At 33.8% G+C, this 17020-nt stretch overlaps 1 protein-coding gene across 1 annotated transcript in view; it reads left to right on the forward strand.

The window, feature by feature from the left end:
* The window catches only part of MKLN1 (muskelin 1), a 299405-nt gene extending 282592 nt beyond the window's left edge, over positions 1-16813 (forward strand). Inside the window, exons 17-18 of the mRNA XM_077135509.1 lie at positions 495-549; positions 4835-16813. Coding sequence (XP_076991624.1) covers positions 495-549; positions 4835-4956 — 177 coding nt within the window. The 3' untranslated portion in view covers positions 4957-16813. The remainder of the gene's footprint in view (positions 1-494; positions 550-4834) is intronic.
* Positions 16814-17020: the final 207 nt, after the last annotated feature.

The following is a 17020-nucleotide window of genomic DNA, read 5'->3' on the forward strand; positions in this document are numbered from 1 at the left end:
AAGTTGTAACTTAGAAATGGCCTATACATAATAACCATTCTTCTTTGAAGTTTGATTTACAGAGCCAGAAACACGAGCCATTTTATGGTAGCATGTATTTATTTTTGAGGTGAATGTATATGTACTAAAAATTCAGTAATGGTGCCCTGGGCATTGTACATATATGATAGATTCCCAAACAAGTAATTTCTTTATAATTTCAGGTGACCTGTACCTTAATAAAACATACATTAATCAATTTTTAAATTAATTTCAGGACTTGGTACAGTGTTTGGGAAATGATAATAGTGGTCTAGTATAAAAGTCAGCATATTTTTTAATCTGAATGTGTTATTCTTGCCACCATTTGATGAACAGACCTTTGCAGCACATGTGTAAAGACAGAAAATGATTAATCAGTGATCCAAATTATAAAAGTTATTTTTCTCCAGTGTGCTTAGCAAGCTAATTTGCTTCTTTCATTCTTTATTTTATTCTTTATTTTTCTTTTACAGTTTCAGCTCCTAGCTTCAGCTCTGTTCAAATCAGGTTCAGATTTTACAGCTCTAGGTAAGTATTCAGTATAGTTTATCCAGCCAGATGCCCTACCATATGGGAGGTTGGATTTTGGTTTCTTTTAAATGAAACATCAAGTGATATATTCATCTGCCACTCAGATGGAGAAAGTTTCAAGGTAGCATGCATAATTTTTAATAACTTGCTTCAAGAATATTTTCCAGGCATCAGGTAACAATTCACAGATCAATTTGCAGTTCCTGTTACACCAGTGGGTTTGTTGTTACGTAAACAGATAACAATAGAAGCATGATCAAAAATAATTTGTATGACATTGCTTTGGAATGCAGGCTCTGTTGCTGATGTACTTACTGTCCCATAGTTACTTCATAGCACTTGCTGATTGAATTGTATGATGTGAAGAGAATAGAATGGTGGTAGGGTAGGCAATGAAATAAATGTTCTGAGAAGAAGTAAAATAAATTTTCTCTTTCTTTCCTGAAAATGAGAGTTTTTGTATGTTGTTATCTTAATTGTTCAAAATAAGTTCCAATTTGAAACTCGGTTGTTTCTCAAACACCCCGGATATTTAGCATCAGTCTTCATTTAATGGGACTGTCATTTAGTATCAATGAATTATTAAACTAGTTTACCAAAACTGTAGTAAAGTTAGGAACTCTGTACAAGAACTTCCACAGTCCAGAGTTTTCAAGTATCTTTTTGTTAAGGTAGCTCATTATTTGTAGCTTCAGTAATTCTAAACTAGGAATTTCCAGCTTTCTTTTTGTCAATATAAAATATGGTCCAGTTGCTAATTCATATTAATCCCATTGATGCCATTGCTATTATTTGCCTTAGAATTGAACGATACTATTGAAATTTTCCAATTTATGTAATATAAATACTGCTCTCTATCTTTGAAATAAATTAACACGTTAGAATATCAATTTAATTTCTTCATTATTTGTCCAGTTTGTCTCTTAAAGGTAAACTATACCTCAAAGCAAAAACAAGAGTATATATTATTCTGGTACTTTTCACTTGGATAAGAAAGAATAGAAATGTTACTTGAGGTCTTGCCTTTCTTTTCCTTAACGAATAACTGGGACTTCTCTGCTGATAAGGCAACTCGAGCTCTTAGTTCTAACTCCAGAATATGCAGGATTCCACAGGGCAAAACTGAGCCAACTGCTGTAAAACATGACTAGAGTAGGTCTCTTAAGAATTTAGATAATAGTTTACCATTATTCTGTATACTTGAGAGTTTGAAATAAAGATGCCTTCAGTATGCTTGAAATCTCAAGCCTAAATGTAAGCTTTGTTTTTAAAAGTCCATGCTCTTTTGAATTCTATCATGTAAAAGGAAGATGTAGTGATGCATGAATTGGGAGCCTGGCATATAGGTATTTAAATGAATGCATGCCTTCTTATGTAGGGATACCTCTGCCCAGAGACATTGTTTTTATTTTAATGATGGACAGCACTAAAATGTCTCTGATTGTCTTATTTTTAGCCTTGAAGAAGAGTTTCCTGGCAGTAATTTAAATATATTAGGGTGGTGTCAGCAAATATTTTACCTTTTGCTTAACACCTTTCTTCTGTGTCTGCCACCTTCACTTCCAGCTAATACATTTTATCAGGAGCTTTTTTTTTTACTTGTACTCTAAACAAACCTCAGATACACTGAGAGCAGTACAAACACAATAGAAAAAAATGCAAAGAGGAGAAAACCCTTGTGTTTTTTTATTTTCCTGCCTTTTCTGAAAGGAGGCAGTATAGTTTAATAGTTAAGAGGTTATAGTGTAGCATTGAGAATCAGAATTTAGGTTCAGATACCAGGTCTGCTACTTGCTAATTTTAAAAGTGACTTGCGCAAGTTACTTAACAGTTTGTCGTTAGTTTCTTCATGTACAAAATGGAATTAAGAAGAGTGCTTAACTCAAAATATTGAAAGAAGTAAATGAAATAATTATGGAAAACACAACATAAAATAAAGCACTTACTTCAAGGTACTATTATTGTTACCTCCTTTGAAAATGCAATGTTCTTTGTAACTTTGGTGAATTTGAATGAGGACTAAATTCACATTGTGCACTGATTTTAAAAGTATGGAGAAATTTGATTTATAAACAAAAAGTACTTTTCATAAGGTTTCAGCCTATTTAGAGTTCCTAATTCTTGTTCTTCTCCATATTCTGTAGATTCTTTGACCTTACTCCACTTAGATTTGAAATCAAATGGGTTATTTATCACACTTTTAACTGCAGAGGCAAATTGAATATTTCATTTTCAAAGCTCTTCAAAAAAATTAACCTCAGCCAAGTCCTCTGACTGACTCCCTTCAGAATTAATCCAATTTATATTAACTACTTAGTGAGTATTAAAGTATTTGCTAATGTTATTTGTAATATTTTTAAAGAACCAGAAAGAGAAAAAAAGTAATTTGTAAACAGCTGAAATTATCTTTCAAAAACTGACTGAGCAGAAAATAACCTTTGGGTATCTTTATGTTAGAGCTTCTGATGACTGTGAGCACATTTAAGATTGAACTCAAGCCATTTTACTAACTATAAGAGCTGTGTCTTGCTTCCTGAAAAATGTGCATTCGTGTAATTAAGTATATTTTTGGCTAGGTATATGACAAGTAGAAAAAATCTGGTCTATGGAACATGTTACCTTGATTGGTCACCACACTTTTCTTTAGAAGATTGCAGTTCAAAAAACAGAGTATAAGTATGGATTAAGCAAATGTTGATCATTTTATATTAAAAGTACAGTTAACAATTGATGAATATAGGTGAAGGGTACATGAGTGTTCATTGTACTGTTCTTGTGGAACTTTTCTATAAGTTTAAAGTTTTTCAAAATGCTGAAAATAAAAGTGTAAAATAGAAAAGGAAGATTATTTATAATCCCACCATTCAGAGATAACCTCTGTTAACATTTTGGAGTACTTCCAGTCATTTCTGTGATATGATTGTAGGCTTTGTTAAATCTTAAGCTCACCTCAAAGGAGTAAACATTTTCCCTCAATTTAAAATAATAAAAAATTTTTTTATTAAATGTTAAGGAATGTACTATTCTTTTAGGCAGTGTTTATTTTCCTTCCAGAAAATTGGTGTCCTAGGCAATGTTTTAACCTTCTTTGCAAGGTTAAAAAAAACTGGGCCTAAAATTATATTCTAAGTTGAATGAAAACCAGACCAATTAGAAATAGTCTTCATCATGGCATAACTTTTTATGGCTCTATTTTGGTTTCAAATGTCAGTCAATAGGACTCTCCTGTCTCAGTTATTTCTGGCATGGAGAAAGTCAAAAGACTTTATTTTGTCACTTACATACCTCATATGTGCATAAGAAATTTAAAGCACCTGAGATCAATATGCCAGCTGACAAAGAGACATCTCATTGAATATTCCTTTGACTATAGTGAACTTGGAAATTAAATGTTTAATATAAGTTAAGGGGAACAAATCCTTTATATGACTCACTTCCAAATTTTAAGAATGTTAATCCATTTTCCAATGGATCTATTTTCATTTGGATAAATTTGTCACACAACATGTACCTACCATAAAGTCTGGTACATAGTATTAGAAATATATGGTATTTACTGTGTGCCAGGTAACATTTTATGTATTATACATTTATTTCTTTCCCTCAACCATCTGTTTTTACTTCCAGATCTCAGGGCTGTAGTGATCTTAGGCCTCTTCTTTTTTTTTTTTTTCTTTTTTTTTTTTTAACATGGGCAGGCACTGGGAATAGAACCCAGGTCCTCTGGCATGGCAGGCAAGCATTCTTGCCTGCTGAGCCACCGTGGCCCATTAGGCCTCTTCTTAAAAGACTCCAATTCATTTTGATTTTATTATATATATGTTTATATTTTTAGTAACAGCTCCTGAGAGGAAAAATTTTAGTGAACTAGAAGCATTAAAAAGTCAGAAAAGAGGGGTGAGATTTCTTCAGTGGACTGAAGAGGGGAAAACCTTGTAAGGAAGAGAAGTAAAATTAAAATTTAGTTACAAAAGTGTTAGTCATTCTGCTAGGTGCTTTTCATATAATTACATCTCCACGATAGCTTTATGAAGAAAACAGGATTATCACAAATTTTACATACAGCTGAGGAAGCAGTTCCAGAAAGACCGGATAATTTATCATAAGTCACACCACTGCCAGATGGTAGAACAGGGATCAGAACCTATATCTGATTTTAAAGCATAATTTGCTTTGGATTTGGGGTTTTTTCCTTGTATATTGCTGCTTTTCTCAACTAGCTTTTCTGTTACATGTCAAGTTGCAACACAATGGATGAGTTTCTTTCTCTTTACTTCACCAGGCTTTTCAGATGTGGATCACACCTATGCTCAAAGAACTCAGCTCTTTGACACCTTAGTAAATTTCTTTCCTGACAGCATGACCCCTCCTAAAGGCAACTTGGTGGACCTCATCACACTGTAACTGAAGAGTCACTGAATACAGAAATGGAGAACATGAATCTGCTTTCAGTATTTTGAATTTCAACAACCGAAAATTTGCCTGCAGTGATTGAGGACTGCACCAGAGTTTTGAAGGGATCTTTACCATCAAAAGTTTTAACCCTCTTCTTTTAGACCTGACCTCAACCCCTTTCTCCTCCCATTCCTAAATTAGGCTAATAAAGTGAAATTGATATACTTTCCATTTAAATATAAATATATATTTTTCTCACTTTAACTTTTAAAAATTATTGAGTATAAAAGAAAAATCAATCAGGCACGTTTACCCTTTTCAGATTTTTATTTCATTTTTTTTTTTAATTGGGGGAAATAGGCACTATTGACAGACTCAGCTCTATAAGAATTTTGGATTTTGTTGTTGTTGGATTGTTTGGCCATTCTTTCTTCTTTCTCCTTCTCTTCCATTTCAGTTTACCTTACATCACACAATTGCTTCTAAGTGGTGTCACTTGTTTACCTCTTCACTTCATGCTTAACAATTGATATATAGTTCTGTAGGACAATTGATGTTTGTAAAGGTGATATATGTGTCTCTCTTGACTTGAGTCTTTTATTACATTAAACAATAGGAGGACAAAGGGCTCAAACTAAAAAATGAAATCCGAGATTGATCCTGGCACTTATCAAGAGATTGGTAAATAATATTTCTATAATGATATATTTTATAGAAGATGTACAGTAGCATTTGGCTGTGATTCACAGAAACATTAATATGAGAAGACTGTAGTTCAAGGATAAACCTTTAAGAGCCATTCTAAAAATGACTAGCAGGAGGGATCTAGTAGTGATTACTAATATGTCATTGATATCTTTGTAGCAGTTTTTGAAGAAAATGATTTTTCCTATGGTAGAGCTGTGCAAAACCAGAGCTTACATTCCTTGCACTATTTCTTTGTAGCAGTTTTACTTGGGTGGGTAATTTTAACCAGAGCTGCACTTTCAGTGTGTTGGCTCCCTCCATCTCCTTCTATATACTGATGTTTTAGAAAGTACTGATTTGTGATTGTCCTATAGTGTGCAATTGACAGGCATTTCACTAAGCACATGGATCAAGCTTTTTTAAATGGAGGAAAGGAAAAATAATGGTGCAAATATATTTTCATTAAACTGAAGGAAAGGTATGGCAAAGGTTGTTCTTTAATTTGCAGAGAAGGAAGGTGCAGGTCTTCTCATGAGGTGCTGTGGAATACAGTATAGGAAACCTGCATCTGGCTAGCTCACATTTGCTCATAAGTATACTGTGTACAACTGATACCCACTTTGCATAAAACAGACACAGTCAATACAATAAATTACCAATATTCCGATGGCTGTTTAGAGTGACTTGAAGTATGTCCCTAAGTAGCAAGATTAGGCCTCACCAAAGAAAGGGAGAAAAAATTGACCTGCACTTTGAAAGTCTCATGAGACTTTGAGATACCTCTTCTCTGTATGTTTTATTACATGATTTTGCTTCTTCTGAGGAGGATAATATAGGAATATATTTTTCCTAGTTCTAGGCTTGTATCTTCAGCTCATTAACTTTCTAAGGATCCTAAAGCAATCAGTAGCTATTTATCAGATGATTTGATCTTTACCTTATATTGTGAAAGATATAACATTTATTCATTATATACCAAATTATGCAGCTGCAGAATGATCAATCAGTATTATAGTTGAGTAAATACAATCTCTTTACATACTTGAACAGTTTCATAAGATGATTTTCCTGAGTGGCAGTCAAGACCATAAAATATTAACACCACAAATATTGTCACTGATTGGATATCATTTCAGGGAGACAGATATAAACCAGAGGATTCATAAGGAAGAATTGAACTTGATAGTCACCCTAAATGTAAAAGCTCTATAGTTTTGCTTACTGTGAATTCTAGCACTTTAAAAACACAACCAAATGAAATTCTGCTGTTTCTCACCATTTATTTTTACAGTGGTGTCTTCCTCATTTTTGTATCAGCTCCTTAGGCTCCTTATTATTTGGAGGAAACTCAGTTTCTAATCTCAGTGATCTTTATTTTGTTTGTTTTCCCAGCCTCCTTACTGGTTTCTTTGCAAGTATGTTTGTTTTAATTTCACCTATCCTTAGACTTTGTTTAGGTGGAACTTTTCCCTTTTGTTTTTTCATCAACATGTTTTAATTGGGCAGAATAATAATGAACTTTTAGTGTTGCTTAAGTGAGATAGGCTTAATAAGGAGGTTGCTGACTAGAAAAATCAGAATTTGAATCTTGGAGCTTTAATAGAACACTGCTGGTAATGACTGCAGAAGAATGTATGGCTTCATTACACCCATGATCAAGAGCGACACAGTGCTCACAATATTTCACATTAGAATCTTGATGTGAAATTTCTTTATGTACCTAGTGAGGAGCTATATGTATTTCCAAGAATTTCAGAAGTATGTTATAATTTAAACAATCTGATTTGGTATTTAGATAGGTTGTTTAGTTTGCGTAGTATATATGCATTAGTACTTAAAACTCTTCATTCTAACCTAGTGATTCCTAAATTGAAACACCTAGCTGATATTTTAGAAGCATTAGTTATTAGCAATTAGGGTACATTGACTCAATTTCATCATCCCAAACTTCAACCTCATTCTCATTTCTCTTATTCCTGGTAGACTATATTGTTTTCAACCAGTAATAAACCAGTTCTCTAATATCATTTTTGGCACTTCTATTTCATGAGAAAATATCTTATTTAGAAGATACATCTCAAACGTGTTTGCATTCATTTGTGGAATTACAGAGCCCTCATGTAGTCAGCCTAATTAATTCTTTTATTCAAACAGAAATTCAGACTTGAGTGCCTATGTCTATGCTAAAGCCGACTTGATAGTATTAACTTTTATCAAGATCTTCTTAGATCTTGTTTCCATTTTACTAAAACAGTTTTACTAAAATTGTCCATGTCTAATAACAAAAAAAAAATAGAAAACTTTATAAAGTTAGATTGCTAGTTTATCATAGAAAGGCTTGTCAGTTTTAGAGCACAGTGTTTAGTTTAATCTTGTAAAACTGTATTCTTGGGTGAAATATGTTTATTGTATATAAATGGTTGGCAACTTATCATTCCAGTGATCTTGTCACTCTGTCTTAAAAGTGCTATTATTATTAACAGAGTAATAAAACTGGGTTTTAAACTCTAAGGTATAAACAAAAACTAGTTTGAGGCACTTAATCATTATTAAGAGATTTAGAACAATGCTTAATAGATTTAAAAGCACTTAGAAAGTTCCTGACTTTAGTCTCTAAATTATACTCATTCTCATGGTAGTTACATGAGAAACTTATCCTGTAATTATTCTTAACACTAAGTGAATTTATTAAGTAGTTGTGTATCAGTTAATTATTTCTTGAGTGAGAGTTGCATTAATTCCTTTGCTGGGTGAATGTTACATAACAGCTGAAAATTAAGATTTTAAGGTTAAAGTGATTTCTCTGGGAGGGTATAGAATGTATACTTTAAACAAAGTCGTCTATCTCTAAATATATACTTTTCTAAATCTTTTCATAAAAATCTGTCTTCATCCACAGTCTCATCCCTTTGTAGAAATTCCAGCCTACGTTTTCATGAAGTTTAAAATTCCTATAATAGTTCTTTGTTTGAGAAGTGCAGGCTCCCCCAGAAAAAGTTTATGGTTGTTAGAGGAATGTCATAGAAAGTCTGCATATGACAGTGACTTGAGGATTACATCTTTGGGCTTTTTCAGAGATTTTTGTATTCCTTATTAGTCAAATAGCATTACTCTTTTGTAATTTTTTACTGTGGCTTATACCTCATTGTCACTTGTTTTAATGCTGAAGTGACCTGGTTGATCAGAACTCTAGTCTACACATATGTCATTTGAAGGTAGAAGTTCCCAAGTGTGTTAAATAATTAATTTAGTGATTACTAGCTCAGGTGGATTATATTGCCATCATTTTGGGGAGGGTGGTACTCTTTGCAGTTTACAGATTCCTTCCTGCTCTTTTTTATTCCCCCCCAAAAAAATTCTATCATAGGGATTTTATTTATACATGATTTTTTCTCACCTTGTGTTCCCCTACCTACCAAATACTGTGAATTATATTTCCATTATTTTTCTTAGATAGTTTAACTATTTTTTACTTTTTTAGCCCTAGCCTTCTTAGGTTTTCTGTGGTACTGCTTAGTATTGTTGAACTGCTTGGAAAAAAAGTCTGATACGCTTTTATCCTTGTTTATAAAGACAGTCTAGTGAAATAAGAAATTGTATATTATTAAAGAATAACATTTAAATACCACTGTAAAAATACTTGTCATTTTCATTTTGGGAATAGTAATAATGGCTGTGGCAGCTTTAGTGGAGGAGCCTCTGTTGGTACAAGTTAAGTTTCAGCAAACCATCAGAATTTTCATTTGCCTATTGTCTTTTTTTTTTTCTTTTATCTTTTAGCCTTGTCTCCCCCTCCTTCCCCCCAATTCACATTACTGTGAGTAGCAGTGATTTTCTGGCAGAGTACAGTTGGAATTTTTCTTAAGAATTGAATTTCAGTTGTTGAATAGTTGAGTCATGAGGAATGACTTCCTTTTCTATGAAATGATAGGAATTCCTTTTTTTCCCCTTAAATATAATGAAGCCTTACAAATGTCTCTTCCACTCAAGTATGTGAATTTAGCTCAAATTCCACATGAGTTGATTTTATTCCCAATCATAACCAGTGGTATGAGCCTTAATAATAGCTCTGTACCCCTTAACCTAAGGAATCAGAGGTTATAGTCAATCAGATTTTCTAGTGGTGAGAGAGAACTATACTTGTGTGAAACCATATCACTGTCTGTCTTTTTCTGGTATTTAGAACTACAAAGCTATAGATCTTGAACTGGATCCTAATTTAAAACATAAAAAGGCAAAAATCAAAGGGTTCTAGTTTATCTTCCATATTAGCATCATTATTTGGAAATAGGATTTGCTAATATGCCCTCATTTCCTCAGAATTTCAGTAATTATATGACAGCTAAAGAATCAATAACAAAAAGGAATGGGATTGTGAATTAGGGAATTAGACCAGTTCTAAGACATCACTTAGAATTTTCAAATCATGTTCTTCCTTTTCACCTGCTGTTCAAGCAATCTTAATGGAAACTTACCTGTACAGTACCCTATTTTAGGGTGCACGGGTGGTTCAGTGGTAGAATGCTTGCCTGCCATGCGGGAGACCTAGTTCAATTCCTGGCCCATGCACCAAAAAAGAAAAGAAAAAGAAAATCCTATTTTGTTTTTCTCAGGAACACAGCTAGGGAGGAGAATGAGGATATGTTAGAGAAGGAAAAATAAGGACTTTTTTTTGGTTATGGATTTGAAAGTCTACAAATTTAAATGAAAAAGAAAGTTCTTCATTCTAACCCTAAATTAGTCTTATTAATTCAGTGCTGGAGGACTATCAAAATGGATCAAAGCTTACATTTCTAAAATATTAAATTAATTTGAATAACTGTTGGGAAGCAGCATTTCTTGCAGCACCTTTCTCCAAAGAACTAATAGATATCTTAAAATAGTAAACCGAGTGTGTTGGACTGTAATCTAAACTTGGTGAGCTGTTTCTTATGTCCAACCAGTTCCTTGATGAGGATCCAGAGTGAGCAACAGCAATAAAAATCTTATAGCATGCAGTTTGGGGAGGCTCCCATGGGACTTGCTTATTCCTCAAGTTTAAGCTCTTGCTGCAGCACAGCTCTGTACCATCGGGATGCTAGCAGTCATAGTAGCTAGTTTGGATATCTAAGCTGTTTGCTACACGAATACCAGCCTGAGGAGATCATCATTCTTCTGTTTTATTCAATACTTAATGAATACCAAATTAATTGGCAGGAAGGAAAAACACTCTGTGTGTAATATATACTGAACAGGCCTGTGTGCATGATTAAGGAGTTGCTCAAGTAACCAATTTTGAGCATTATTTCTCTCCTTTGTTATGTCTTTTATGGCTTAGGTAGTGTCATTTGTTTGGTGTTCATTTTCTAGCCCTTTAAGATAGGAAGAAAATTGTCATTTCCTTTCTAACTTTTAACCCATACAATGTTGAATTGACATCAAGTTAATTTCCATGCTTTAAAATAAATTAATTATGCATAATCCCAAGGGTCTCTGTTTATTTTACTTTGTCATGAAATACATGAGTAATGTACAGTAACATTGGTTTATTCTTTAGGTCATCTCCACATATATAAACTAGTTAAACAAATTAGAGAAGGTATCTAGAATAAGTCTTTCCAGTTCCATTGCATTGGCAGATCTTTATAAATTCAATTGCGACAAAAAGGACAGAATCTTATACCATCAGAACCATTCCATCAGATGTGTGCAGGCAACTGTTTCAACACACTGCCTGTAATCACTCTATTTACCTTTCTTCTTGAGTTGAAAGGGGGAAAACTGAGGACAGATGTGTGGCTTTATATTTATTTAATTGCCTATTTCAGAAGTCTTTGTAAAGGCTTAGCTCATTTTTACCTGTACATATTATCCATACTTGTAGAAGCACTGAACACAAAATTACAAAACATGTAGCCTGGCCAAGAGTTGTTGTGATTATGTTATTCTTTAAGCCAGCTTATTTTTATGACTTCTATGAAATGTCTTTTGAAAGGAATAATTTAGATAGTATAGGTAATTGTCCTTTATGTATAGTCATCAGCTCAATTTTACAACTGCAAAATAATGTGACACTTTTCTATAAACAGATTCCCTTATGAATATATATATATATATATATATATATATATATATGAGAAGATATATATATCTCTTCTTAAAGAGACTCCTTCCCTTGCTACCACTCCAATAGCAGTGTACAGTTGAAGCTTCAGGTTCATGATAAGAATACAGAAAAGGTAAGACAAACTTTTTTTCTTTAAGAACATCTTGTTTTTGTTAACAAACAGTTATCAAAATGGCATATTCATGTGCAGCTTGGGAAAGATTAGAATTTTTTTAAGTCAACTCTTAATTCTTATATAAATTAGAAGTACTCAGTGGGCAGAAATTAAATCCCCTCAGATAGAGATAGAGCCTCAAAACCAAAGTTGAACTAGAAATTAAATTGAGAAGAAAGATACAGCTCTATCTATAGCCAATAGATCTGTCTTTCCAGGTCTGCTTATTAATCTATAGATAGCTCTTTGTTAGAACATCTCCTAGACTGAAAACATGGCCTTACAGTAACCAGCTCATCTGAAAGTTAGAGAATGTTAAATATCTTTTATGGGACTGTTAAAAACAACATTTATTGATTTTGTGATTATAAAAATAGCATATGTTTATCATAGAAAACTATAAAATTACTAAGTTTGAAAAAGGAAAGCCACTATTAATTAAATGATGAGACTTCATTTTATTTTTTCCGACTTTTTTTCCATTACCCAACGTGGTAAAGGCCAGAAAAAGTAATTTTTTTTTTAAACAGCCATTCTCATGATCTTTTGCAATATGTATATAGGAACAGGGTACAGGCATTTGTTCCCACCTTTACTTTTATTACACTAAGCATTGCTCATTTCCAAACAGACAGTCTGTAAATAAATTCTGTTGCTGTGTATCTTTTAGTCTGAACTATGGATATAATCTATTACCCAGAAGCCATAGGGAGTTATCTTGTACAGGTCACTGGAAATTTCATTCTTAAAAGGCAGTTGAGTTTTAAGGTTTTTGTGTACTGTTATGTGTATTTTGGGTATGTTCATACCATGAAGAAGCTTTCTGTTTGAGATGGACTTTTTTATATTGTCACAATTAAACCCACACCCAGAAAGAGTGAGGTACTTTTCAAAGGCAAAAGATAAAAGTTACAGGCAAAGTGAACATAAATGTAAATAAGGAGTCAATGAGACAAGAAGAGTTCCTTGTCATACTTGAGCAAATATCTCTCAAAGAAAAAAAAAGATGTATTTCTCTGCTTAGCAGCTAAGATTCAGAAATTTTGTGCCTCAGTATCATTTTATATTACTCTCTTTAGCATGTGGAGGAGAAAACAGCAATCTTGTGGGGTTCTGCTCTTCTCTTTACCCTCTTCGGTCGCAACATGGGATTAAGATTATATCTTAAAGTACCTAAATCAGAAATTGAAATCATAAGGGAACTCTGGGAAAGCTATATATGAGATATAGTTGGAGCTTTTAAATAGAAGTGCTTCAGGAGAATCAGCCCTTTTTTAACATCATTATTATTCTAAGGCATTGTTGGGCTATGTTGAGTATGTACTGCAATCTTCCCCATTCCCCTTGTAACCCTATGATTTATCTAACTTTTGGCCTGATCCATATGCATTCTAGGATTTTTTTTTTTTTTTAGTACAAGTAATTTTCTGGTTCCAGGTTTGGTAAATGTGTTAATACTACTTTGTGAGTGAATAAATGAATGATGTGCTGAACAATTGCAATTGTAGAATTATGTTGTATGTAATGTACATATATAGAGAGAATGTATTTTGTTCATTTTTTCTTAATAAAACTATAGACATTGCAAGATGTCTCTGTGTTTCCTAAGGCTACTTTTGAAGTCAACTTTTTTAAATGTTTACATACTTTACAATAATTATATTTTTTCTACAAAAAGTGAGTTTTGTTTAGGTTTCCAAAGATGGAAAATGATATACTGTCAAAGGGTCTTTTGAGAGTTTTCCTTTGAAACAGTGCTAAAATAAATTTCTGGTGAATCTCCAGATTTTCTTGGGGAATTTCCATTTTTAAAAAAAACATTGGTAGAATATCTCACAAAATATTTTCTATCTACTATTAATGACCAGTTCTATTTTCTAGGTTTTGTGATCATGTATCTGGAGTGAGTTATCGGTGATTTTATTCAAAATAGGGAGTATGTTTTCTCAATTTACAAATCAAATACTATGTACTTAAATTTCTAGGATGTGCTTTGAGTATGGCTCATAGGAATATTTCTTTGTGTTCCTCTTCCATGGTTAATTCTCCAGAGAATTCAGAAGGATCAAAATGTGGGATACTGCCTCCTCTCCCTTGATACATTTGTCACTGTTTTTAGAGGAAAGACAGCCATAAGCAGAGAAGGCTTTGTGATAAACATAATTGAGATGTTAGCTGCCCCCAGGGCAAGGAAGTATGATGGCCCATAGGCTTTGGAGGTTATTACTTTAAGAACTTCTGTTTGCCCAAGGAAGTAAATCTATCATCAGAGACATGGCCAAGTTCATGTACTCAAATATTTCTTATAAAAGATAACCACTGAGAGAAAGGGGGAAAATTCAACTTCCCCAAGTGGAGAATTCTTGATATTCTCATAGGAAGTGGGGAAAACCAAAGCAATAGGCTGAGCCCCCAATTTTGGGGTTTGTTCATATGAAACTTAACCCCACAAAGGAAAGGCTAAGCCTACTTAAAATTAGGCCTAAGAGTCACCTCCAGGAGAACCTCTTTTGCTGCTCAGATGGATGTGGCCTCTCTCTCTCAGCCAACACGACAAGCAAACTCACTGCTCTCTCTCCCTTTCTACATGGGACGTGCCTCCCAGGGGTGTGGACCTTCCTGGCAACATGGAACAGAAATCCTAGAATGAGCCAGGACTCAGCACCAAGGGATTGAGAAAACCTACTCAGAAAGAGGGAAGAGAGAAAGAAATGAGACAAAATGAAGTATCAATGGCTGAGAGATTCCAAACAGAGTGCAGAGGTTATCCTGGAAGTTATTCTTACGCATTAAATAGGTATCACCTTTTTAGTTAAGGTGTAAAAGTGAGGTTGGAGAAACTGCCTGAAAATGTAGAGCTGTGTTCTAGTAGCATGTTTCTTGAATATGTATGAATTTTTTTCTGTTTTCCTTTTATTTCTTTTTCTGAATTGATGCAAATGTCCTAAGAAATTATCATGATGATGAATTAAAAAATAAAAAAAAATTTAAAAGCTTAGGAAAAAATAATTAAAAAGTAAAAGATAACCACCAAGTTCATAGAAATTGGAAAAAAATTTTTTTACCCCACAAGAGGGTGACATTCTTTCCAGTAACCTTTCATACTTAGAAATTACGATTGGAAAGGTTAACTGATAATTATTCTGAAGCCTGTTAGTCTTGACAAAAACTCAAATGTTTCTTTTCTCCTTTAACACCGCGTATTATACCACATTGAACCTTTTGCATATTTTGAAAGAAGAGGGGGAAGAGAGCGAAGAGTTGGTGCTTTTCTGGCATAGGGAAGGTGGAGGAGCAGAGGATGATGTGCAGAGCTTTTACCATTCTTGCTCTAAACCTTCTGTAATGTCTAGAGGATCTGGGCTTTGCCGCAGAAGAGCAAACACAGTTAAACATATCCTTTCCAGAGACATTCTTACTACAGGAAAAAAGATGAGAAAAGCTTTAAGTGACCAGTTCAGTGCTGTCATAATAATTTCTGATAGTTGGCAGATTTCAGGAATGGATTAAAACACTTGGAGATGTATATGGCACACAATCTATACTTGCCCTCTGAACTTGGACTGTAGGATCAGTAGTCCAGGGACTGTAGGATCAGTAGTCCAGGGACTGTAGGATCAGTAGTCCAGGGTAGGAATCAGGAAATGTTTTTATTTCCAGATCCAACAATCAACTACCCTATACCAAGTGACACAGTCTCAACCTCTCTGCCCTTACTTTTCCCATCTGTTAAGTAAGTATTGGCAGCAGATCCTGCTTTGCTAGGGTCCCATTGATTTTTTTTAATTGGAGAAATTACACGTTTACAGTAATATATTAATGTATGTTATATTGAAAAGAACATAATACAGAGTTCCCAAATGAGACCCTTCTCATACATAGTTTTCCGTATTCTTAACATTTTACGTTAATGTAGTACCTTTGTTACAATTGATAAACAGTATTATTACATTTATACTATTAACTATAGTCCATAGTGTACATTAGAGTTCAGTTTGTGTTGTACAGTCCTATTATTTTTAAAATTCTAGTAACATATATACAGCCTAAAATTTTCCCTTTTAACCATATTCAAATATATAATTCAGTGGAGTTAATTAGATTCTCAATGTTGTGTTACCATCACCACCATCTGTTACTAAAACTTTTCCATATCACCCCAAACAGAAGTTCTATATCAATTAAGCATTAACTCTCCATTCCCTTTCCCCTATCCTGGACCCTCGTAACCTGTATCCTAGTTTCTGACTCTGTGTCTTTTCTTATTATTTAATATCAGTGTTATAGTACAATATTTGTCCCTTTGTATCCAGCTTATTTCACTCAAGGTAATGTCTTCAAAGTCCATCCTAGTTTTCACGTGTATCTGAACTTCATTCTATTAATATGTATATGCCACATTTGTTTATCCATTCATCTGGTGATAGACACTTGGGTTGCTTCCTTCTTACACCTGGAAGTGGGATTATTGGGTCATAGGTAATTCTATACTTAACTTTCTGAGGATCTGCCATACTGTTTTCCACTGTGCCTGTACCACTTTACATTCCTACCAACAATGACCAGGTGTTTCTGATTCACCATATCCTTTCCAACACTTATTTACATTGTTTGAAGAATAGTCATTCTAATGGATATGACATATGTCTCATTGTGGTCTTGATTTGCATTTCCCTAATAGCTAATAATGTTGAGCAAATGTACCATTTACCATTGGCCATTTATATATCTTTGAAAATATGTCTTCAAGTTTTCTGCCCATTTAATTAGGTTGTTTGCGTTTTTGCTGTTGGGCTATAGGGTTTCTTTATATAATCTAAAAATTAAACCCCTCTTGTGTTTGTACTGTCCAAATATTTTCTCCCACTCTGTAGGTTGTCTTTTTCCTTTCTTTCTTTCTTTCTTTCTTTCTTTCTTTTTTTTTAAAGAATAATGGTATATTTCATTCATTGTGGGTCTGCTGCTCTGGATTCATGTTGATGGAGCTTTGGCCCAGCAGCACTACGTGCCCTTTGCTGACAGCTCCCTGGCTATCCACAAGCCTCCAAGGACCCAGAAGTCGTATCATGCCATCTCCCTTCTTTGTGGAGCCTCATTTTAGGTCCACCTTCAGCTTCTGGTTCTGC

The sequence above is a fragment of the Tamandua tetradactyla genome, chromosome 1 (genome assembly GCF_023851605.1).
Source record: "Tamandua tetradactyla isolate mTamTet1 chromosome 1, mTamTet1.pri, whole genome shotgun sequence".
In the NCBI taxonomy this organism is placed as follows: Eukaryota; Metazoa; Chordata; class Mammalia; order Pilosa; family Myrmecophagidae; genus Tamandua; species Tamandua tetradactyla.